Source organism: Prionailurus viverrinus, chromosome D3 (genome assembly GCF_022837055.1).
Source record: "Prionailurus viverrinus isolate Anna chromosome D3, UM_Priviv_1.0, whole genome shotgun sequence".
NCBI lineage: Eukaryota > Metazoa > Chordata > Mammalia > Carnivora > Felidae > Prionailurus > Prionailurus viverrinus.
This window is the reverse complement of record NC_062572.1, coordinates 54058305-54084592: the sequence shown is the minus strand read 5'-3', so window position 1 is coordinate 54084592 and position 26288 is coordinate 54058305. Positions and strand designations below refer to the sequence as shown.

Here is a 26288-nt window from a genome sequence, read left to right as displayed (position 1 = left end):
TATTCTGTTCTTATGTGTGACTAATTGGTTTCAGCTCAGGAAAGCCTTCAATTCTCATGTAGGACAATTAATTTTGCATGCTCCATGGGTTTAGATCACATGCTGATTCCTATCCAGTTATTGTGGATATGTACTTTTTATTAGGAAGGAATTAGTTGATGGCTTATTATGAAATCTGTAACACTATTTGGATCATAGTACTAGCACACTATCAGGTTTATAGCATTTTATGTTCAAATTCTTTATGCGTAATTATATTCGATCTTTATAATTTCCTCGTTTGACTACATAGGTTGTTACATCCAATCTATAGAGGACAAACGTGACAGTCAGAAAGATTGATTGACTCACCAGAATCAAATCATTGAACTCAATCTTCTAACTTTTGTTACTCTTGCTCTATTTTGCCAGCCTGTGTTTAACTCACAGACCTGAATTCCTGACTGAGGCAGATTAATCAATTTCATGTATACAAAATAGCTCTATTAAAACACTCAGTGGTTCCCACTGCACCCTGAATAACACAAATAGAAGGATCGATATGACTTGGGCAGATAATGTACAGAAGTAATCAGTGGAATTGGTTGCCAAAGAAAAAGGAAGGGATGATGAGAAGCCACGGAAAGGAATCAAAAATAGTACAAAGGTTTTATTTGTCATTATTTTTATTTTTGGGTGTGGTCAGTACATTTTATGTGATAAAGCACGTGATGATAATAACAAACGGGAAGGTTTGAAGGAGCAAGATGAATGTGTTTTTTGTATATGTGGAAGAGGTAGAGCTGATGTAGTGACCAAGTGAAAATAAGCATTTTCCCTCAGTTTTTACACATTGACAGTGAGGCTTAGAAAAATTAAATAATTTAAGGGCACACAGCCTGTAAGATACAGATTTGTGGTCACACCCAGGTCTGCTTTTCTGATCAAAAAAAGTCAACAGAGGGGCGCCTGGGTGGCTCAGTGGGTTGAACATCCTACTTTTGATTTCAGCTCAGATCGTGATCTCACGGGTTTGTGAGTTCAAGCCCCACGTTGGGCTCTATGCTGATAGTGTGGAGCCTGCTTGGGATTCTATGTCCCTATCTCTCTGTCCTTGCCCTGCTTGCTCTCTATCTCCCTCTCAAAATAAATACAAATAAACTTAATTTTTTTTTAAAAGTCAACAGGATTTTGGGGGGAACTGCCACAGTGTGTTGTGGGGAACAACACAGGAAATAAAGAAATGAACAAGGGAGATATAAAAACAAAACCAGTGCATTTAGAGGAAGAAGAAGCAGGGTATCAGAGAGTGGAGCCAAAGGAGGAGCATCTCAGGGTGAGAATGTTGGTTTCCAGAAAATGGAGAAAAGTAAAAAAAAACCAAAATGAAACAAAACCAAAAGGAATAGCTAAAGAATAGTAAGAGAGAAGAGAAAGTTAACAGGATTGTGTCACAAAGTAATCAATTCATCATCCATCACCACCCCACCATTTGCAAAACTCTGTTCACAGAAAGTCAACAGTGACCTCCCGGTTGCCAAATCCACCTGTTACCTAAAGCCCCTGTCCATTGTTGGCACTTGCTAAAACTCTCTCTTCTCTTGGATTTCTGGTTCTTTTCCTGTTTCTCTGATCTTTCCTTTTTATTGTCCATCGCTTAGTCTTCTTACTTCCCCCATGCTTGACATGCCACTGTTACTTCTATCCTTAGCTCTTCTTATCCTTTAACCTCTTTTCGATAAATCTGATGCCTGCTACAATTTCAGCCACCATCTACATACTAATGGCTCCCAGAGTGGTATTTCTGGCTATGAACTCTCCTGTAAGTAGGGGGCCACACATCCAAGTGTCTTCTGAACATTTCTCCTTAGATTTCCCATAGGCACATAAAATTCAGTATATGCCAGGCACAACTCATTCTTTTTGGCCATTTTTGCTCACCCTGCTAGTGCTCACTTCCTCAGAGCACAGGCTGTCCTTCTGCATTTGCTACATTGGTTGGTGATACCCCTCTGCTTTATCCAAATAGGACACCTGAGCATAATTCTCAACTCTGTCTTCTCTTAAATTTTATATAGACTCTACCATCACATCCTACTAAATGCTAACTCCCAAGAAGCTTTCCTGTCACCCTTACTCTCTGTCCTCATTGCCACTGCCTCAGATGTGGATCACCTATCTTAGACTATTTCAGGAGCTTTTTAACTGGTTTCCTTTTTTTTTTAACTTTTAAAAATTTATTTATTTATTTTGAGAGAGAGAGAGACAGCGAGCAGGGGAGGGACAGAGAGAGAGGGAGAGAGAGAGAATCCCTAGCAGGATGTGCACTGTCAACACAGCCTGATGCGGCTCAGTCTCACCAACCGTGGGATCATAACCGGAGCTGAAACCAAGAGTCTCATGCTTAACTGACTCAGGCACTTAGGAGCCTCTAACTGATTTCTTTGACTTTCAGCTCAGTTTACTTCAAATTATGCTGAATCTACATTAAGAATACTCTTTCTGAAACTCCAGTGTTCTTATTTTGTGCTCCCCCTATGACTCCTATAAAACTTTTCCCTATTAGCCAATTAAAATATGTCTAAATTCTTTGTATGGCTCTTTGTAATTTAACCTCTGTCTACCTTTCCAGCTTATCCCTGTCTACCCAATTCTTAAAGTGTCTGCAAATATGGAATCAAATAAAAGTGTGGATTCACACACATGGAAGACTACACAACTGAAGTTTCATTTATAAGTTGGAGCAAATGTTTTCAAAACTAATTAAGTATTTTCTTTGTTTCCAGACTGTAGATAAGTACTCATTGATAATGAAAGTACAAGACATGGATGGTCAATTATTTGGATTGATGAGTACATCAACTTGCATCATAACAGTTAAAGATTCAAATGACAATGCACCCACTTTCAAACAAAATACTGTAAGTATATAATATCAAAATCTATGTCTACTTGTCAATTGTTATTTGTTATTTAATATGAATTAATAACATGTGCCATGCTTTGAAGTATGTATGTTTATTTTATGAATAAAATTAAAGTTTGAACAGCTGACATATAAATCTCCTTTATTTACTCATAGTAGTATTTTATCCTCTGGTAACATTTGTCTTCATTTATAACGAATTTCTTTCATTTCAAAGATAATCCTTTGAGAGATTCATGGCTTTAAAATACACTAGCTAAAAACTATAAGAACCAATACTTTTGGAGTGGAAGAAATACTTTACTGTCTTTGTAAAACTTCTCTTTATAAAGTAAGTTTTTAATGAGTTCTTTCTGTTTCAGTATGAAGCATCAGTAGAGGAAAATGCATACAATGTGGAGATCTTACGCATACCTATAGAAGATAAGGATTTAATTAACACTGCCAACTGGAGAGCCAATTTTACCATTTTGAAGGGGAATGAGAATGGACATTTCAAAATCAGCACAGACAAAGAGACTAATGAAGGTGTTTTGTACGTTGTAAAGGTACAGTAATAATGGACACTTGACAACTTGGCAAGTTAACAAGTTCTCTTCAACTATTGGTTTAATCAACCAAACAGTTTCAGATCAAAGAATCTACAAGATGGAATAGAGCTTCGTCTGTTTAGTCCAACTGTTCCTATTGAATGCTGGCTTTCTTCCATAATTTTGTTGCCAGTCATTAGTCACCTAGCTTAGGCTTGAACATTCTCAGTTCTGAGGATCTCCATTGGCAGCTTATTCTGTTTTTGGAGAGCTCTGATTCTCAGAAGTCCTTACTTCTACTGTGCTCGAATTATTGTCCTTCTAGCCCATGTCTAGGTTCTGTCTTTAATGTTCTGGCTCTAATCCTATACAGAAGTGTAATTCTTTTGAAAAGGTTGCTATGTCCATTTGAAACTTACTTTCTCTGGGATAAATATTCCTAATTCCTTTAACTATTCCTTACATGATATAATTCAGAAGCCCATAGTCTTCTCACTTACTCTCTTTCTGGAATATATGCCTGGTTGTATCTGATCCTTTATAGGTGATTTTGAGGGTGAAATACAGTGTTATATCAGACAGCATATATCTTTATTCTATATATTGTGTTTTTGGTTGCCCTGTTTCATTCTAGGGTGCAGGTTATGAGGGCAGAGAAGGCCCTATTTGGGAAGGACCCTTGGTTTTATATTTGTAGCCCTGAACAAGAAAGAAAATTGTCCTATGGGCAGGTAAAGGAGTCATCCATTGAATAAAGCAAACTTTCCTGCCAACAACAATATGGTGTAGACTTTGATACAACAGTATCTATTTGTAGTTATTTCCTCACTAAAAATTTCCACAGATTATGTAATCAACTTTGGCAAGTTCTATCCAGATGTGAATAGTCAAATATATTTGTTCCAGATGACTCTCAACATAAAACCTCCCTCTATTTCAGTTTTCTATAATATGATCCACTCAAATTGAATACTAAAAGCAGCCACTTAAGAAAAATGAAGTTTTATAATTGATAGTAGTAGCAAAGGAAATAAGCAGGTGGTACTGGTCATATTTTCTTTGTATTGGCCCACCTCAGTCACTCTTCCTTTGGACTCTCCAGAAAGCAGAACACGAGGCAAGGACCTCAGTGAAGGAAACTGTTTAGGAAGTGGATCCTAGAAAGCCAGAGTAAAAATTGAAAATTAAGATAGAAAAGAATGAAAAGCCAATCAAGTCTGCATTATTGACTTAGTCACCTCTGGTGTTCAGTCATGCAATGAACCATGTAGAATGTACTTCAGAATTATTTCCTCAAAAAGTGGTACCCAGGGCATTCGTCCATCAACTCCCTTTGTTGATACCCATGCCTCACTAGTTGAAGGTTGCTTCCAGGGAACCTCAGCTCTCCTGCACTTCTGGGCGTGGCTGTGCCTGCCTGAGAGAGAGCTCCTTAGCTTTGGACCAAACTTTGAATCTGAAGAGCTGAATCTTTGTGCACTTGAGGTGTGAATCTATCAGTATAAATGGTGGAGGTGTTCACCAGAGCTGCAGCTTAAGTCAGGTAGGCTGAGGGTCTGTGGTGTGTAATTCTTTTGAAAAAGGCTGCTATGCATCAGTTTCCAAAGCTGGACAAGCATTTGCCTCAAAATTGATGTCATTGGCAACAGATGTTTTGTTAAAGTTTTCTCCCGTACACCTTCTTCTGCATACCCCTCAACCCCACCTTTCCTTCTTTCTAGAAATAAGTCAAAGGAATAGTTTGAGATCCAAGATGGGTAGATTATGCCAACTGCAGTAGCTCAGGTCAAAGACCCATGCTCAGACCTTTTAGAGTGTTTTGTATCTACTGCTTGGTTAGAAGGCTACTTCTCAGTTCTCTCTATTCAAGACCATTATTAAAGACCTGTTATTATTATTTTTTAAATCGCAATAATTTTATCTTGGTTTGGGAGGCCAAATTCAAGTAATGCTAGGAATTAAATTTTTATTATGAGTTTTTTGACCAATACAAAATGAATTTTAGGAAGCTTTAAAAAAAAATCATAGTATGTTGGCACTTTTGATTTTTTTCAATATTCAGAGTGGATTTTTTCTCCTCAAGGAATGTTTATCACAGAGACGTTAAGAAAGATGTTTGCACATATTTTCAGAAATAATAGACTATATTCTAGAATATCTCTTACTCCATGTGACTAATAAACATCTGGTGAAATATTTTATTTCTGGTGAACAGCTTCTGGGTACCATCCCAGGATTCTTTAGGAGAGAGAGCAATTACATGGTGATACTTTACTTTTTTTCACTGGTTCAGTTTAAGTTAATTGGACATATGAAGAATATAGAAAAATCCACACACCCCTCCCTCCGCAATAAAATTTATATGCATTTAATCCCGTTATCTTTAAACATAAGATAGTTGCACTTATAATTATATCTTAGTTATTTTTTTTTTAATTTTTAAAATGTTTTTATTTATTTTTGAGACAGAGAGAAACAGAGCATGAGCAGGGGAGGGGCAGAAAGAGAGGAAGACACAGAATCCGAAGCAGGCTCCAGGCTCTGAGCTGTGAGCCCAGAGCCCGATGCGGGGCTCGAACTCACAGACTGTGAGATCATGACCTGAGCTGAAGTCGGACACTTAACCAACTGAGCCACCCAGTCGCCCCATCCTAGTTCTTATATCTAGGAAATTCTTTTAGAATTTTAAAAGTAGTTACCAAGTACTGATCACCTTTCATGTCAAGGGAATGATACTAAACACCTTATGTAGGTTTTAACTAGTTGTCATATCCCCTTTAGGATATGATACTATTATTTTTTTTTTAATTTTTTTTTTCAACGTTTATTTATTTTTGGGACAGAGAGAGACAGAGCATGAACGGGGGAGGGGCAGAGAGAGAGGGAGACACAGAATCGGAAACAGGCTCCAGGCTCTGAGCCATCAGCCCAGAGCCCGACGCGGGGCTCGAACTCACGGACTGCGAGATCGTGACCTGGCCGAAGTCGGACGCCCAACCGACTGCGCCACCCAGGCGCCCCATGGATATGATACTATTATTATCCCCATTTTATAATAAAAAATATTGTTTTCTTAATTTTCACAGTTTCTGTTTAAATCAATATTAGGTATGCTTTATAAAATTAATTTATTTTGCTGCTTTTCCCATGTTTTGAAATTGTAAAGGAAAAAAAAACCTCCAAAAATATACAGGATTCCAAAGATTTATTTTTAACTTTCATAACAACCCAGTGGTTGTTCCTATCATTCTTCCCATTTTCAGATGAAGAGGCTGAGTCAAAAGAAGTAAAGTCACTTGCCCCCATTCATAGAGTTAGAAGGTGACAGATCCAGGATGCAAACTGAGACATTCCTGATGCAGAACCCTTCGTCAGAGCTACTGTGCTATTCTTCCTGCGTGCTACCCTTGGGGTCATGTTCCCCTTAGCTCTCCTCTTTCCCATACTTGGGTTACATGGCTTGACAAAATCATGACTTCAGTTGCACAAGGAGGTCTTCTCTTTTTGTATCTTCAATAAATTTCTACTTCTATGAGTTTACTCTTTTTTTTTTAAATGTTTTTTTATTTATTTTTGAAGGAGAGAGAGAGACAGAGCATGAGCAGGGTAGGAGCAGGGAGAGAGGGAGACACAGAATTTGAAGCAGGCTCCAGGCTCTGAGCCATCAGTACAGAGTCTGATGTGGGGCTCGAACCCACAAACTGTGAGATCATGACCCGAGCCGAAGCTGGACGCTCAACCGACTGAGCCACCCAGGCGCTCCATCTGAGTTTCCTCTTTAAATTATCTCCTTCCTCTGTCATTATTAGCTCCTTCGGTAGTTTTACCTTCCTTCTTTCTTTAAGCCATTCATAATATTCTCTAACATTTTGGGCAATAAAATTTGCATTCTCTATGGTATATCTTCCTTTCTATATTTTACGCAACCCCTTAGAAAATCTGAATTCATTACAGAGATCCTTTGGCAACTGCACTGGTCTTTAAAGTTATTGTATCCTTGGGGAGCCTGTGTGGCTCAGTCAGCTAAGTGTCTGACTCTTGATATCAGCTCAGGTCATGATTTTTTGGTCTGCGACATTGAGCCCTGCGTCAGGCTCTGCATTGATAGCGTGGAGTCTGCTTGGGATTCTCTCTCTCCCTCTCTCTCTGCCCCTCCACCACTTGCTTTCTCTCTGTCTCAAAATAAGTAAACAAACGGGCGCCTGGGTGGCGCAGTCGGTTAAGCGTCCGACTTCAGCCAGGTCACGATCTCGCGGTCCGTGAGTTCGAGCCCCGCGTCAGGCTCTGGGCTGATGGCTCAGAGCCTGGAGCCTGTTTCAGATTCTGTGTCTCCCTCTCTCTCTGCCCCTCCCCCGTTCATGCTCTGTCTCTCTGTGTCCCAAAAATAAATAAACGTTGAAAAAAAAAATTAAAAAAAAAAAAAAGTAAACAAATATTTAAAAAATGTAAACGTACCTTATCTTTTACCTTGCTAAAGATTTGTGTTCGTGTACTTAAGTTATATATTTAAATACTTTGTAACATTGATGAGGTATCTTCTATTTTAAAATCAAACACTGTATAACCAAGGCATTTTGAAATCCATCTTTCTTTCACATAGGCTGTGTACTTAATAATGGATAGGAATGAACTTTATTCATTCCTCTATACCAAAAAAGAATTAAATAATCAGTAATTCAAGCCAAAGATTGCTCAAATATACTTCTTTATCTGAACAAAGCTTCCAAACATTGTCTTGTTAGTTGGTGTCTCCTATTATGCATCATATTGGATGTTAACAAAAAATACATCACCTTTTTCTTTCGACTGGCTGTGTGACAGCCGGAGAGATTACTAAAACCTATAGTGTAAAGCATTCTCTGTGGGCTTACAATGTTAAATAAATGTTATTCTTACAACAGTTGTGCAGAGGACGAAACTTAGTGTCAGAGAGATTAAGAAATTTACCCAAAGTGACACAGCTAGGATGCAGTAGGACAGTATTTGAGTGAAGGTCTCTTTGATTCCAAGTACATGTTCTTAAGCACCATGTTCAATTGCTTTGCATAGCTATGTGATCTTGGAAATTAGCCTCTGTATTATCTATAGAATATAAATAATACTTCTCTCTGCCTCCCTAGTAGCTATTCAATTATAATAATGAAAGTGAAAACACTTGGTAAACTGTAGGATATTATTATTCTATTTTTAGAAGCCTTACATGTTCTTGGGTCTTGTGTTATAATTGTCCATGTCGGAGAACTTTTCTGGAACTGTAGACCCTGAGCTGATGCAGTCTTCAGCTCAGTCCTGGGTAATCTTTCCATCTCAGCATTTCCTTTCTATTTGAGCAGCGGCAGTTGCACATGGGCTTGATGAAGAAGATACTCTACTTGGTCATTCTCAACATAGAGAGTCCGCCATAAAACAGCACTTCATTTTCTAGCGAGATACTAGCATCTCAGTGCAGATATAAGATATTTTTGAACATTTTTTTAGTTGATGAAACAGGTGCCTGGGTGGCTCAGTCGGTTGAGTGTCCAACTTTATTTACCGCAGGTCATGATCTCACGGTTTGTGAGTTCGAGCCCCATGTTGGGCTCACAGCTGCTAGCCTGTCAGTGCAGAGCCCACTTTGGATCCTCTGTCCTCTTCTCTCGGCCCTTCCTCCGCTTGCACTCTCCCCGAAAGAAATAAATATTAAAAATATAAAATAAATTGATGAAACATTAAAGCTACCGTGTGGTGGAAGAGAATTCCTGGTTTTTCATTAATCGCTGATTTCATCCTACTAGATTTCCAATCTTGCAGAGTTTTAAGCCTCTAAACCAATATGCAGTGCAAACCTCGAAAAATTACATAAAGAAATTCTAAGGCTTTAGTAAGTGGCCCTGATCAAATCACTGCACCTCCCCCAGAGCAGCAGCTGTTTCCTGACTTTCTATCCATGCCTCATCTCCAATGAATGCTTTCATTCTCTGCATGATCATATATCAACACATGTAATTTGTGAGAGTGTTCATTAGCAATAGATAAACATATTAATTCTTTTTCCCTTCTTGCCTCTCTGTTTTCTAGAATGTTCATAAAAATTTTTTTAAAAGTTTCACCCATATTTTGTGGTTTCTAAGATTCAGAAATTTTCTTGATTTCTTAGCGGACTTATGATATTAGTATCTCAGCTTGAAAATAGCTAGGTATGGGGAAAGGTTTAAAATAAAAATGTTACTCCTCATTTTTTATTTTGTTCAATGGTCAGCCAGTGATGGTTTTGATAAGCAGAAAGAGAATCAAATAAAAAAAATACTTCAAATTTGCAGTACAATGTAAAATAATGTTATTATGGGTTTGCTTGATTCGCTGTCTAAAAATCAATTATAATCAAAGGATTCACTTAAATATTTTTCGAGGCTGGTGAACCAATTAAGCAGCATAGTGTAGCAGAGGGATTATAGTGTGGTGGTTAAGGAAATGGACATAGTCAATAGGAAGTAGTGAGTCAAACAAAATTGCGTTCCCCTGGAGTTAGATGCCCCTTCGGCTGGTCTGTTAGTGCTCTAAAGCAGGGTCATAAAAACACTGTCATCTCTCTGCATTGTCTCCAGGTTCAGAATAATCTTCCTTAGTAAGAATGAACTATGAGAGTATAACTGGGATTGTTTTTCCACAACTCCATAAAACCATCTGTAGAAACTTTTGGACCACTCTTGCTAAAGGCTTAGTGAAGAATCACCTCTCTCTTTAGCAAAGGGTAAAAGTCCATATTGATTGAATGGGAGCATAGAATTTATGCGCCACTGTTCGTATTTGCAGATGCTCACTTGTTATTTGAAATTCCGAAGGTATTTTACACTGATGCTGATATGCATGTGCTTTTTTAAAAAGCCGCTGAATTATGAAGAAAACCACCAAGTGACCCTGGAAATTGGAGTAAGCAATGAAGCTCCATTTACTCGAGATTTTGCACTCAGAACAACCATGAACAGAGCTTTGGTCACAGTTCACGTGAGGGATCAGGATGAAGGACCCGAATGTAGCCCTGCAGCCCAGTATGTACGGATTCAAGAACACTCAGCAGTGGGGTCAAAGGTCAATGGTTATAAGGCATATGACCCTGAAACTAGAAGTGCCAGCGGCATAAGGTATGAAGAAGTCTGTAACCACATACTAATAATGTATTTGTAATAATTGAGACAGTAATTTATTTTAATATGTTTTATATTGCTGAAGACTTTTTATTTTATATTTTTTATTTTATTTTATTTTTATTTTATATTAATAGGTACAAAAAATTGCATGATCCTAAAGGATGGATCACCATTGATGAGATTTCAGGGTCAATCACAACTTCCAAAATCCTGGACCGGGAGGCCATGACTCCCAGAAATGACTTATATAATATAACAGTCCTGGCAATAGACCAAGGTAAAAAAAAAAGTTAATTTTATTTAATATGGTATCTTAGGAGGAATTGGACAATAAGCTGCAATTATTATTGTGCAGAATTGTTGTGATAGGTATTTTTGAATTGTCAGAAATTACTTTGAAGACGGTTCCTATTTCCCTTAATCATTTAACGAGGTGAACCTTCATAGCAACAAGAAGCCATTTATTTATCTTTATATCCCCAGCATGGTGGGACCTCACATGCTTATAGATCTCTTTGTTGGAGGGCAAAGAGGAAACTTAAGTCTTGGATCGGCTGAGATGATCTCACCAGAATCTTCTAGATCTTTTCATGCCATTTTAAATTGAATCTTTGAGTAACTTAGCTGATTATTAGGTCACAGTGACCCTTTGCTTGAATTCTGTTGCTTAAAACAACTCAGAGTTTCTTAACCCTGGCTTCATATTACAATAACTTGGGGCACTTAAAAAATCATTTTGTAGGGACACCTGGGTGCCTCAGTCAGTTAAGTATCCCACGTCGGCTCAGGTCATGATCTCACCGTGAGTTCAAGCCCTGCATGGGGCTCTGTGCTGACAGCTCAGAGCCTGAAACCTGCTTCAGATTCTGTGTCTCCCACTCTCTCTGTCCCTCCCATGCTCACGTTCTGTCTCTCTCTCAAAAATAAATAAACATTTAAAAAATTAAAAAAATCATTTTGTAGCATTGACTTAGATGAAATGAATCAGAATATTTGGGGAACCCAAGCATCATATATTTTCAAAATCTTGCTAAGTGGATTAAATGTGTACCAAGATTAGAATAACTTTTTGTAGCCTTTCTAGTGCTCATTAACATCTGTACCAGAGGGGACCCCTGCAAATACAGAGTTCACACATTGATTTTTCTTGTCTGGTAGTGATCCTGGCAAAAAGTTTATTGGCAGTTGTAACTGATATTATCAATGGCAGTACTCATTTTAGATGATCTACAGGTTTCGTTTATTCTTCTACATTCTTATTTACCATTTTTTCTAATATCAGCTTATTTGAGGAAACATATATCATATAGAAGGTAGTTAATTTATTTTATTAAGAAAATGTTAACGCATAAAACTACACTAAATCTTTTACCTTTCTTCCTAGATGGTAGATCATGTACTGGAACACTTGCGGTTAACATTGAAGATATGAATGATAACCCACCAGAAATACTTCAAAGTTATGTAACAATTTGCAAACCAAAGATGAGGTATACTGACATTTCGGCTGTCGATCCCGATGAACCTATCCATGGGCCTCCATTTTATTTCAGCTTGGCAGACACTTCTCCAGAAATGAACAGAATGTGGACCCTCACCAAAGTTAATGGTATTTAATAAACAGTAACGATTTATATGCTCTAAAATAACTGAGGGTGAATTTCCTTGTTTGCTAAAATATTCTCATTGACATATTTTAGAAGCCTAATTCGACCATTTACAAATATTATGATGGGGTCTTTATATTGTATATAAAATGAAAGAAATTATCATTTTTTATGAAGGCAAAATTTACATTTACAACAAAGACAAAAAAGCTTTGCTGAAAATATTGGGCAACTTATCATTAAGACGAATTGTTTCCGATGTGGTTTTAAAGTGACTCCAGGGAGGTGAAGAGAGAACAGAGATGGGGCATTTAAATTTTAGTGTAAGCGAACTCTGGAAATGAGAATGTGGGTATAGGAGGCAAGCACTCTATGGTGTTCTGGAAAGAAGCATGGTGAGCTATGGACAGAGATGTTGGATGGGAGCCGTCAGGACAGCATCCTGTGATAGTGATTTCTGGGGGAGTGTAGTTCTATATTTCAGCCACCATTCACTGCTGTTTTCTTACTATCCATTCTCTTCCATACAATTGGATTTTTGTGTATGCTGTCCCTTCTGCCTAGAATACTACCCTTCCCATTTCATAGCTTGGTATTAATTCATGAGGTTCTTATGGAGCCCCTACCATCTACTATGCACCGTTCTGACCCTGGTGATACACGTAGAGATTAACAAGACAGACATGATGGCAATTCAGATGCTCACATCTACGAAGTCTTTCTTGAAGTAGAAGGAGTAGCACCATGACCTTTTGTACCTTTATTATAGCTCCTTTTGTGTTGTGTTATCACCTATTTACCTTTCTTTTTCAATACATGAGTTTCTCAGGATAATTGTGATTCATTTGTGTTTCGCCAGCACCTAGCCCAGTGCTTAGTAGATACTAACTGCTTAATAAGTGATTGTTTAATAAATAATTGGTTAATAAATATGCATAAAGAAGGAAAATGCTAAGGGGATAAATAAACCAGTGTTAGAGTTTAGCTTTTAGCAGGAATGCCCAGAGAGTTGGGGGGGGGGGGGGAGTGGCGATGGAATCTGGTGATGAAGCACCTTATGTAGTAAGCTGAGGAGACTGACTTTTGTACAGTCAGTGACAGCAGGAATGCACTGGGAGTGTGCCAGTAAGGAATGCTGTGCCCAGATTTGTCTTAACAAGGTGACATTGGTGACAGGACAGTTTGAAGAGGGCAGAGTTGAGTGACAAGGACAGCAGAGGTGACTATGGTACAGCTTGTGGTCTTGAGGGAGGAGAGGAGTTTGAAGGATTTTACCTTAGCCACAATAGGAGATGGGAGGGTTCCATCTAAACCTTAGCAGTAATTCACTCTCCTCTGGGGAGCTCTACATTTGAGATGCAGGCAGAAATCTTTGAAGTTCTTAATAGCTGCAACAGTGCGTTTAAGAAAGGCTTAGACATTACAGATGACTTCCAGGATGTGCATGGTGCTACTTCTTCATCTCGCTTACTGCAAAACTCAGAAGGTTGTGATTGGCATTGAAAATGCATGGAGCTTTTGATCAGTTGATAATAAAGTCATTACAGTAGGTATCAAGACAATTGGGGAAATATCATAGTTGATAAGAACATATTGTTATGATACAGATACATCTGTTTTTATGTAAGCCTTATACCCAGCCTGGGTGGCATTAACTAGCTTTGTGGTATTGAGATTACTTCTAGAGGGAAGGCATAATAACAAAGGGTCTATTGTACTTTGAAAAGTTACCTTGTACATAAAGATAATGGACAGATACCAGAAAATAAATGGGTAAGAGAATGTTGACTTCGGACATGCTTTGTGTGTAACAATTGTTAATTCTTTATAAGTACCATAAACTGGTACTATAGAAAAATGGTTGAAGTGTGTGTCAAGAGCCAATTAGCATCATTGGTTTGTAAATAAGGATATAGATAAGTAATATTAAATACTGCAGAAATGCTACTGGGTCACTCCAATGCCAAGTTATTTCTCTAAGCCTCTCTTCTAGAAAGTTACGATGGGCAACACATACATGGTAATATTAGTGCTGATAAAAGTAGCACTAAGAATAGAATAGAAGATAGAATAATAGAAGGTAGTTGTCCATTTTTATTCATTTTCATGTGGCAGGTGGTTCCTTGAGAATAACATGTTTAGAAACAAGTGTGATGAAACAAATGCTAGAAGTAAATGTCCATTAAAAATATAATTCTTTCATTTTCTTTCAGATACAGCTGCCCGTCTTTCATATCAGAAAAATGCTGAATTTCAGGAATATAGTGTTCCTATTACTGTAAAAGATAGAGAAGGTCAATCTGCAACAAAAACCGTGAGAGTTAATCTGTGTGATTGTACTCATCCAAGTCAATGTCTGCCGACCCAAAGGAGCGCAGGAGTGATACTCGGAAAATGGGCGATCCTGGCCATACTGCTGGGCATAGCATTACTATTTTGTAAGTCCTTTTGCCTACTTAAAGTTAAAATATATCACAAAAAGGGGCCCTGGGTGGCTCAGTCGGTTGAGTGTCTGATTTCGGCTCCGGTCATGATCTTGCAGTCCCTGAGTTCTAGCCCTACATCAAGCTCTGTGCTGACAGCTCAGAGCCTGGAGCCTGCTTCCCATTCTGTGTTTCCCTCTCTCTCTGCCCCTCCCTCGCTGGTGCTCTGTCTCTCTGTTTCAAAAATAAACATTAAAAAAGAAACTAAAAAAAATCTCTATCTCTATCTATCTATCTATCTATCTATCTATCTATCTCACAAATGTCTGAGTGCAGGAAAAGGTCTTTAAAAAGTAATCCTGTCCAACTGTCCAGCCGGGGTGAGTCCTCATTACAAATTGCTTTCGTGTTATTATCAGATTTCTGATGGAATATTTTCAGGAAGAAGGAACAAGATCCTTTTTGTGATACAAAATTTCATATTTGGACAGGGCTGCTTAAAGTTCCTTAGATTTTTCCAAATCTGGCAACGTATAGTTTCCATTTCTTGGTCCCAGTACTACCCCTTTTAGGGCAAAATCAACACTCTAAGACTACTGCCGTATGAAAGTCCACTATAAGCCACTGTGATCTCTTGTCATCATTCAGCCACGGACTTAGGGCACTTACTCGGATCACAGCAATATCTCTTCTTGGGTGTATCTTGCCAGTTTTGGATTTTTTTAACCTCTTGCTTGTCAGTTGTGTCATTCCCAATGGTACCATATTTTATCCTCTTTTTTTTTTTTTTATTTCCATCCACTCTTCCAGCCTAGATTAGCTGTTGTTCCTTTGTTCTGTGATAGGACTAGTGGTTAAGAGCAAGACCCAGGCACCAAACCATTGAGTTCGTAACCCAGCTCTATCATTTGCAAGCCATGAGACCGGAGGCGAGTTACTTAACTGTGCTTCAGTTTCCTCATCTGTGAAAGGGGGTATTTGTAGCCTCCTTTATGGGGCAGCACTGAGCATTAATTGGGTAACTCATGTGAAAAGCTTCCAACAGTACAATGCTCATTATTTTTCAACAACTCAACAAAATAAATATACATTGAGCACCTACTATATTCCAGAAATTGTCCAGGTGCTTGGGAGTCATCAGTGAACAAAACAGACAAAACCAAATGCAAACAGTGTGCCTTGTGACAGTAAACTAATAAATAAGTGAAATGCTGTGGAGGAAAAAATAGAGTGAAATAATTAGGAGCTGTAGTGCTGTGGAGCGTGTGTGTGTGTGTGTGTGTGTGTGTGTGTGTGTGTGGTGTTGCGGGGGGGGGGGGGGGTGATTAGGGCTAGTGACTCCGGTTTTCAGTGGATGGTTTGGCAGGCCTGACAAGGTTATCTTCAGTGATTTTTGTGAAAGGTCAAAGAGTCAGCTAAGTACAGTACTTGGGGGGAAGAGTTTTTCAGTCAGAGGTCAGCACAAAGGTCCTGAGGTGAGAGGGTGGCTGGAGAAGTCAAGGCATGACAGGGACACTGGTGTGGCTGGAGTGGAGTGGATCAAGAGAGTGGGGTAGGACACAGAACCAGAAAGTTTAACAAGTGGCCACATAGAATAGGCAGAGATTGGTACCCTTTTTCTGTAAAGGTCTGGATAGTATATATTTTACATTTTGCAGGCCATGTGGTTTCACGTATAACCAGGGAAATCTACCCTGCTAGTAGGAAAGCAGCCATAGAAAATATTTAAGTGATGGGCATGCCTGCGTTCCAAAAGAACTGTATTAATGGATGCTAAACTTTGACTTTCATATAACTTTCACATGTAATGAACTACTATTCTTTTGATTTTAAAAAAACATTTAAAAATGTAAAAACCATAGTTCATGGGCCATTCAAAAACATGTGGTCATCCAAAAAATTCATGGGAAGGGGTTTGGGGCTGCAGTTTGGCCATCCTTGGCGGAGGCGCCTGTGGAACATTGTAAGGAACTGTGATTATTAACCGTTATTATTATTACTGCTAATCTTATTGACACATATTTCAACCTCCCACAGGTATGACATACAGTGAAAATTTTGAATAGACAAAATACGGAGTAGTTTTAATTAAGATACATGGAGATAAGATATTCTAGAAAAAAAGTATGTTTGTCACGCTTTTCATACAGGCAAACCGTTTTTTTGGGAATGAGTAAATCTCTTAAAGTCTCTGTCTTAAATTAATGTCATTGAATTTTTTGAAAATTTACTATTTAATCCACGATTGTGAATACTTTAACATGCATGATAGATAGAATTCGAACCCTTAAAAGAACTATTATCAAAATATACATATAATTAATGGGGCTGCTGGATGGCCCAGTCGGTTATGTGTCTGACTCTGAGTTTAGGCTCAGGTCACAATATCACGGTTTCATGAGTTTGAGCCCTGCAATGGGGCCTGCTTGGGATTCTCTCTCTCTTCTCTGTCTCTCCCCTTTTCTCTACCCCTTCCCCACTTGTGCTGTGCTGTCTCTGTGTCTCTCAAAAGAAATAAACTTAAATATATATATATATATATAAATATAAATATATATATATATATAAACATACACATATAATTAATTCACATTTTTAAAATCCAAGCTAAATCATGGCCTATTAATTTAGAAAGGCCAAGGTAATTCATGGGACCGTGGTTAGTGGTTTTCCTCCTGTGCACTTGAGGTAATAAAAAATAAAAGGCATTTTATTCTATGTATGTTAAACTTTTTTTTTTTTTTTTAAATGCAGCTGTATTGCTAACTTTGGTATGTGGAGTTTTTGGTGCCAAAAAAAGAAAAGGTTTTCCTGAAGATTTAGCACAGCAAAACTTAATCATATCAAACACAGAAGCACCTGGAGATGATAAGGTGGTAAGTGTTTTAAATGAGTATCTCTGAATATCTCCCATAATTTCTTTTACTGATTCTCCTGAAGTTATTTTGAAATTTAGGGGTTAACTTATATTTTTAATTTGGTCAGATTTTGTAGGCATAAGTATTTTATCTGCCGATATTCAGATATTTATGTAGTGGCATTTATTAGAATTCTTAAAACATGTGTTGTTTTGGGGCGCCTGGGTGGCTCAGTCAGTTGTGTCTGACTTCGGTTCAGGTCATGATCCCATGGCTTGTGAGTTCAAGCCCCGCATCGGGCTCTGTGCTGACAGCTCGGAGCCTGGAGCCTGCTTTGGATTCTGTGTTTCTCTCTCATTCTGCCCCTCATTCATTCATGCTCTGTTTCTGTCTCTCTTAAGAATAAATAAAACATTGAAAAAAATTACAAAAAGACATATATTGTTTTAATTATCATTTTTCCACCCTCTAGTGCTATGATTTAAAACTTTTTGATGTGGATTTATTATAATAACAGTGTTTCAGTTGCTCTGTACCATGTACATTTCCAGATATCATTTGTTTCTCTCTTTGATCATATATAATGGGGGAAAAAACCTACTAAAAGTTCTGACGATAAATTAAGAAAATACCAAAGAGATATATATTTTTATATGGTGGAGGGTAGATTACTTGGAAGATTATTGCCACTTTCTTTCCTTATGTATTTCTTGGGACTGCTGACGTGTTTAGTACTAGGCTTCTTTGGGGGAGGGGGGCGCATATATTTCAAGAGTTCTTACAAGGCATATTTTTCCCTCAAAAAGATTTCAATGTACTTGTGAGCAGTTGAATCTACTTCTATGGGAAAAATAAGTAGGAACATTTCAGTAAACATTAGCACCATGACAGAGCACTGTTAGTTCAAAGACACTTGTGATACATAAGTGCATTCGTGTTGTCTGGATCAACCTGAAGGGCCTGGTGAAAGAGGTACAGATCACTCTGTCACTGAAAGAGTAAGAAGGGGTTGAAAGTGAAGAGATTGTGGGAATAGTTAAAGAGGAGGAAAACAGCCTTAAGAATAAAACAGGAGGGGCGCCCGGGTGCCTCAGTTGGTTGAGTCTTGATTTCAGCTCAGGTCATGATCTTGCAGTTAATGAGTTTGAGCCCCGCATTGGGCTCTGTGCAGCGCAAAGCCTGCTTGGGATTCTCTGTCTCCCCCACTTTCCACCCCTTCCCCACTCACTCTCTCTCTCTCTCTCAAAAGAAATAAATAAACATGAAATTAAAAAATAAAGAATGAAAAAGGGGATGACAAAGTTTAGGGATTATTCAACAAATAGTAAAGAAGTTGTTTTGAGATGGAAGAAATGGTGTTTTAAGAATAGAAGCTTGAAACTTAGGGTTCTGGGGGAGAGGATGTAAGAGGTGGGGCTATCATATGCCACACTAAGGATCTGGGGTTTATCTTCTTGGAAAGGAAGGGCCAGTGAAAGTTTTTCTGCATAGATTGGCATAATGGGAACAGCATGATGCTGAGTCAGTAGGGTGATCAGTGAGAACAGGAAGACACTAAGGATGGGGAAGTTCAAGGATTAGAATCTTGCTATAGTTTAAGCAGGAGATAACTCTAGTAGTCTAATGATAACTGGAAAATTAAAATAAGGATAATCAGTATTTCAAATATGTAAATGATAGCTTATTAACTTTAGAGTAACAAAATAAAAAGTGAAGCCAAAGTGACAGAGGCCATAGCCAGGGACAGTGACTTCATATCAAGCCTTTGATATGTCAAAGATACCTTTCTTACTGACTTTCTCTCTTTAACCTCCTCCCACCATCATGCAAAGTCATAGCCCTCCTGTGCTTGACATGCCTCCATGTGGAGCCCTGTAATTATTTTTCCATTCAGAAAATCCATTTAGTCCCTGATAGTCCTTGGCTCAAAGTAAGATCTTATTTTATATTTGAGAATGGAATGACTGAGATGTTCTTCATATTTGTTCTTTACCATTTGATGCTGGAGCTGATGGTATTAATTGGCCATTTCACCATAACATACTCACACCTGTTCTCTGTTAGGAGCACTTCTCAGAAGGAGTTGGGATTATTAATTTATACCAGGACATAATTTTAGGCATATTTTTGCAAAATGTAACAGGGGCGCCTGGGTGGCTCAGTCAGTTAAGCATCTGACTTCAGCTCAGGTCAGGATCTCACAGTTTGTGAGTTTGAGCCCCGTGTCGGGCTCTGTGCTGACCGCTTAGAGCCCAGAGCCTGCTTCAGATTCTGTGTCTCCCTCTCTCTCTCTCTGCCCCTCCCCACTCACGCTCTGTCTCCTTCAAAAATAAATAAAACATTAAAAAAATTTTTTTTTAAATGTAACAAAACTTTGTAGTGAATGGGTAAGCTCATTTTAGTACAATGAGTAAAGATGATGACGTTACTTTTAGAGCTAAGTTTAAGTCAGAGGCAGTTCAGATGGGGTTAGGAGCTGGTTGAAAAGTCAGGACTGGAGAAGTTAAATCTGGAAATCATTGACGTGGAAAAGGAGCTGTTGATACCATGTGAGAATAAACTTTGGGCAGAGCACCTGGAGACGGTCAGGAAGGAACAGAGAATAGAATGTGAAACAAGGAACTGTGGACTCAGCTTTGGTTTTAGTTTATCTTCAAGTCTCCCGGTATTAGCTTGCGTGATCTCTGAACATGTATTTATAATGACAAAAATTATACCATCAAGGAGATTTGATAATCAGGATTTTTTTTTTTTTTTTTTAAATAGAATTTCAAGGTAGCAGCAACCTAAGCAAAAAATAAAGGGCAGCAGCGCCACCAAATGGCTACTTTTTAGTTCTCCTTTCTGGTATAATTTTCTAAGGCAATGAGATACTATGTATGACATTTATAGATACATTTCAGACTCTGAAATATCTGAAACTCCAAATCATCTGCACTTGAAAATCTTCCAGTTTAGTTAGAGACTCTGCATATTCAATAGAAGAAAACCAAATTGGCAAGAAGATGGCACAACGGAGCCCGATTTTAATGGAGGTCTTGTCTGAAAGTAACGGCTTATAATTAGAACTGACACCCTGAGGTTGCCACAGTAACTCGACTTCTCACCCATGGCCCAGACTTCCAACTGAGGTTCCAGAATTAAGTTACTGTTGAATCAAGTCTTTTTCATCTTCAAACATTCCCTCAACTCTGTCTGCTCTAGTTCCCTCCATGTCTCTTTTTCTTTGAAACTGAACTCTTTGAGAGATTTAATACTCGATTTCTCCATGACATTCGTTCCTGTTCATTCAGCACTTCGTGGAAATTCTTTTGACACAGATCACCAGTGGCCACTCTTTTACTTGAATCTGAGAGGTTATTACTTTACTGGGACCAGTTCTTAAGCAGCTTTGATGTTTTCTCCTTACCATAATCCTCTCTGCATGGCTTCAGAGTTTGTCTTTTGGATTCCTTCATTCTCTCAGTTGCTATTTCAGATCAGTTCTGTCTTCTAATTCCTTTACCAACCCCTTAAAACATTTGTTCTTGTGTTCTGTTATTAGCCTTCTTTTTGTTTAGTCTACCATTTTCCCTGGGTGTTATAATTTATCCCTGTGACTTCAACTACCACCTATAGTGACTATATGGTGACTTCTGGAACTATAGCGTCAGCTCAGCTCCCCTACCTGAGCTCCAGACCCCATATTCATATATGCATTGTGGACATCCACAGGTTTCTTAAACTTGCCATGCCCCAAATTGAATTGTTCCCCCTCCTCTCACCCACAAGCACATCCTTCATCCCAACTTCAGGGAATTATGCCATCTGGAGTTGCACAAGCAGAGCACATAGGAATAATTCCTTCCATTTGCTGCTTCATCCATCTAACTGCCAGTAAACTTTGTATGGGGTCCAGCCACTGTGAGTCATCTTTGCTTCTACTTTGGCTTAGATCCTTATCATGGTTCACCTAGAATGGTTCAGGTGATATCTGTGATATCTCTCTGATATCTGTGACACTCAACTTATTGTCTCCTTATTTGTCTTTTACATTATTGACTAGAATGACTTTTTAAAAATATGTGCCTTGCCTGTCTATTAAAACCCTTCTTTGAGTCTCCGTAATCTTCATGATAGTCTATATTTTTTAGCATGGCATATGGCTCTTTATATTCTCTGGCCTTTTATAACCTCTCCACTTCCTCTCTTACCCTGAACCCTATGTGGCAGCCACTCTCAACAGGCTGAAGCTGAAGACCCCCAAAGCACCCCGTTGCCTTTGCCTGTAGACCTTCCTGCAGGTGGTGGTTTTTTTCCTCCCATTTCTCAATCGGAGCCCCTACTCTCAGACTTCTCCACTTTCTCTCTCTGGATGTGGATTTTAATGTGTTCCTCAGTGTTTCTATAGCATTCTGCATTCACCTACGTATACATTCTTAAAGTAATCATCTGATTTTTCTGCCTCACTGGAATAAGAGCTTCTTAGAGCTGGTGAGGGATCATGCCCATCTTTGTATCCCTAGACCGGGCAGACAATTAGAAAATACAAATGTCTGTTAATGAACGGATGAATCAATAAAATGTTGAATAAACATTCTCTCTCCCTTGCCTTCTTATCACTTGGGATCCATTTCCTCCTGATACAAATGGTCTTATTTTATTTTATTTCAGTGTTCTGCCAATGGGTTTATGACCCAGACAGTCAATAACTCTGGCCAAGGCTTTTGCGGTACCATGGGATCAGGAATGAAGAATGGAGGGCAGGAGACCATTGAAATGGTGAAAGGCGGACACCAGACCCTGGAATCGTGCCGGGGGACGGGGCATCATCACACCCTGGATTCCTGCAGGGGAGGACACGTGGAGACGGACAACTGCAGATACACCTACTCCGAGTGGCATAATTTCACCCAGCCCCGCCTTGGTGAAGTGAGTTTCCCTCAGCGTTTCCATTCTAAGGTTTAAATATCCAAGTGTAGAACAAGAGGAAATTGAAATTAGCACACAGTTGCAGAAGTTGCTTTTCCCTATGTATCTTTTCAATGTATCTTTTCTCTTTCATTCTCTGGTCCTTCCCAGCACTGCCCTCCTCCACGCCTCCCCACCCCCATGCCCTTTGATTTTGTTAACATTATTTAACATAAAAGAGATTTTATTCCATCTGTCATATTTCTTTTAATTTCTAAAATCTCATGCGATCTGGAAGTTTCTAATATCCAACCTAAAGCCACATGCCACTTCTAGATGTAGTTTACCTCACGAATTATTTTCATGTAGAAGAATGTGAAAAAAAAATCTTACTCCCTACAATCACAAAACTCCCCCAATCCAATCTACATCTCTCTCTCTGAAAACAAAACATCTGCACACAATTCTAGGATGAACATTAAATAAGATGAGCTGTATAAACTATATTTAATGTAAAAAGCACCATTCATATATAAAACATTTTTATTCAGGGGACAGCAAGGATGTAAAACAAAGGAGGGATTAAATCATGATTTTTGAGTCCTGGGACCACATCAAAATCCCCCTGGAGCTTTTAAAAGATATTAATGCCTGTGCTCCACCTTGAAGGATTTGGATTTAATTGGTTTGGCTTATTATTATTATTATTTTAAATTTGTATTTATTTTTGAGGGTGGGGGAGGGGCAGAGAGAGAGGGAGACACAGAATCTGAAGCAGGCTGCAGGCTCTGAGCTGTCAGCACAGAGTCCAGTGGGACTGGAACCCATGAGATGGGAGATCATGACCTGAGCCCAAGTCACACACTTAACTGACTAAGCCACCCAAGCGGCCCTAGTATTATTATTTTTAAAACTCCTCAGGCAATTCACATGTGCCACCTGGGTAGAGAACCACTGGGTTGAATATTCTTCCTGGTACTAAGTTTTCTTTTTATCAGAGTGTGCCAGTACCATTGTAACACCAACAATGGACCAGAAGCCTTTAATCCTTTAATGGATTGCATCTAGGCACCTTTCTGTGACGTGGCTATAGCTTATCGCATGTCCATAGCATATTTTTTCCCGTCAAATTCAAGTGTTAATCTCTTTTCTGTTTCTAGACAGCCAGTATTCATGTAAGATCAGGCAGGGGAAGGAGTGAAGCTTAAGAAGCACTCCTAGGGGTGTTCTTTAATGTGCACATCACATAATGGGATACGAGGCTGAATCGGTCAAGAAGAAAGACACTTGATAACATAAGCCAAGGAAATAAGCTCTGGGTTAGAGAGGCAGGGGCACACAGGTGAGGAGGAGGAGCCGGGGGGGTTAGACAAGCTGGCCAGTAACAGACTGTGAGGGTGGATGTGGCTGAATGCATGGCCTCTCCAGTGCAAAGAGCTGGTTTTTGCAATCCGGGTTATGTTGAGTATTTTTAATTTCACTAAAATGTCTTGCACATCTCTCTATTTTGTCATGTTTTGACTATCTCGGAAAACGTCATTCTGAAACCAATGTGATAATTCTTGCCTACTTTAAAACTGCACGTAATAGTGATTTTAGTTAATGTTTTTTGAATATTTACTATGTGCTGGGCGAAGGAAGAGTATTTTTCATGCGCTATTATTTCATCATTATCGTGAGATAGTCACTGTGTATATTCCCATTTTAGATGTAAAGAGAGTGAGAAGTGAGACTGAGAGATGTTTAGTGACCTGCTCAAAGTCACATACGTAGCTGGTACAGCCAGAGCTGGGACTCAAAACCCGGACTGTTCAGATACAACGTCAAATTCTAGGCCACCACGCATAGTGTCACCGTTTTGTGGACTAGCCTGAACTCCAGATAGAAAGTTTAGAGTTAAGCATTTAATGATAATTTAAATATACATAAATATAACATTTGTATATATATAAATTTTTTCGTTTGTATGGATTACTAGAAATGTAAGATATACTGACTTTATGGTATGGTTGTGATATCGACCAATCATGTGCATTTTTTGTATGTAGGACTCCATTAGAGGACACACTGGTTAAAAATTAGACATAAAAGGTAAATAAAATAATAAATTTTATGTTCATATGTTTAAGAATACTTAAAATAATACAACAATACAATCCTTTTTTTTTGTTTGTTTATTTTACAGAAATTGCATCTGTGTAATCAGAATGAAAACCATGTGCCATCTCAAGATTATGTCCTTACGTATAACTATGAAGGAAAGGGATCTCCAGCTGGTTCTGTAGGGTGCTGCAGCGAAAAACAGGAAGAAGATGGTCTTGACTTTTTAAATAATTTGGGAGCCAAATTTGCTACATTAGCAGAAACATGCACAAAGAGATAATGTTAATGTGCTACAATGAGATGTGTTTTTGCCAGACATTCTGGAAGTTTCCAAAAGGGATATTTAAAGTTCAATTTCAATTGCTAATATATACATATATGTATATATGTACATACATATATGTATATATTTAGCTAGATATATATTAGAATTTCAATTTCTAATATATATAGATATGTGTTTTTAACATATATATTAGAAAAATAGATATGAAGTTTTCTAAATTTTTAATTGTTCTATTTACCAGTTTGTAGTTTTATAGCAATTTGTTGCTTATCTTTTCCAAGAAGTTTGAAATGTTAAAACGTATTTTGCCTTCTTTATTGCAAAATAAATAGACAGCTAGCAAAATCATGCTGTAACATTGGATTTAAGGTCTATAAAGGATCTGCTATTCTTTATAGATAGCTTTCCAACAAATGTGTTTAGTTAATATCAGTCCAATGATAACTATGCTGTACTTGATTGAATATAGAACAGCTACTGGGCTAGAAATTCTGTTCTTATTCCAGATTTAAGTTAATAGGATTATATCAAACATTATGGTAAACTGTACTGCAATTTTTAGCTCTTTAAAAATTTTGTACCACTGAGTTAGTAGCTCCAAAGACCACTAGAATTTCATTTTCCTTCTGGTTGGCAACTAGATCATGAAGGGCAGTTAGTTCTGTCTGCTTGGTTACCCTAATAAGGTCTTAAAAAATACATAGCCACCATGTTAAACTACAACAGGAAATTGTAGACTGAAAAATTGTGTTGTTTTTATGCTTTTGAGTGTGTGCTTTATGGGTTGGAGAAGGATTATTATGAGGAATATATCTAAGTTTCCTTATTCTCAAGAAAGAGAACTATGTTCACTATACAGAGTTATTGTCAGTATTTGAACAAAAAACATCAAAGATCTTCTGTTGAGATTGTAATCCTAAGTATTAACATCTTTTTCCCTGAGATTCAGGACTACTGAAGATATAGAGAGAATAGAGAGATAGATAGATACACAGATAGATAGGAGAGAGAGAGAGAGAGAGTGATATCCCCCACTTTTCAAAAGTTCATGTTACGCCACTTCACTTGCATGAAAACCTTGGCATCACTACCTGTTTTTGCTAACCTAAAGGTACCTGAAGAAGAATTGTGCTTATATGCAAAAAGAGAGGATAGCATTTAGCGTTTACCTTGCTGTGAGCCTTATAGAGGCAGCGTGTACCCAGAGCAGAGAAGGCGGGCCCGCCAAGCTCCTTCCCCCAGGAACTTCACTCAGCATCTCAGTATCAAGCTGCCTCAGCTTTGAACTGTGTCTGTGAGCATCTCTGCTTTATCTCCATTTATTTTGTACATCACTTAGTAAGATGTGTCCTCAGGTATCAGAGAAGCCTAAGAGAGGTTAAATTTTGGGACTGGGAACACTAAAAAAATTTTCCATGTGGATGAATGGTAATTGCTTCTTTGCTTTATGCCATTTCGGTTTATGAAAGTTTTCATAGGAATGCTCTACTTTTGGATAAGGATAAACACACACACACACATACACACACACACACACACACACACACACACATATTAGT

The 26288-nt window shown here is 38.3% G+C and overlaps 1 protein-coding gene across 1 annotated transcript in view; it reads left to right on the top strand.

The window, feature by feature from the left end:
- The window catches only part of DSC3 (desmocollin 3), a 48875-nt gene extending 24084 nt beyond the window's left edge, over positions 1-24791 (top strand). The window contains exons 9-17 of the mRNA XM_047826665.1: positions 2766-2900; positions 3268-3453; positions 10300-10556; positions 10697-10839; positions 11947-12171; positions 14383-14607; positions 17347-17468; positions 22104-22361; positions 24526-24791. Coding sequence (XP_047682621.1) covers positions 2766-2900; positions 3268-3453; positions 10300-10556; positions 10697-10839; positions 11947-12171; positions 14383-14607; positions 17347-17468; positions 22104-22361; positions 24526-24723 — 1749 coding nt within the window. The 3' untranslated portion in view covers positions 24724-24791. The remainder of the gene's footprint in view (positions 1-2765; positions 2901-3267; positions 3454-10299; positions 10557-10696; positions 10840-11946; positions 12172-14382; positions 14608-17346; positions 17469-22103; positions 22362-24525) is intronic.
- The last annotated feature ends 1497 nt before the right edge of the window (positions 24792-26288 follow it).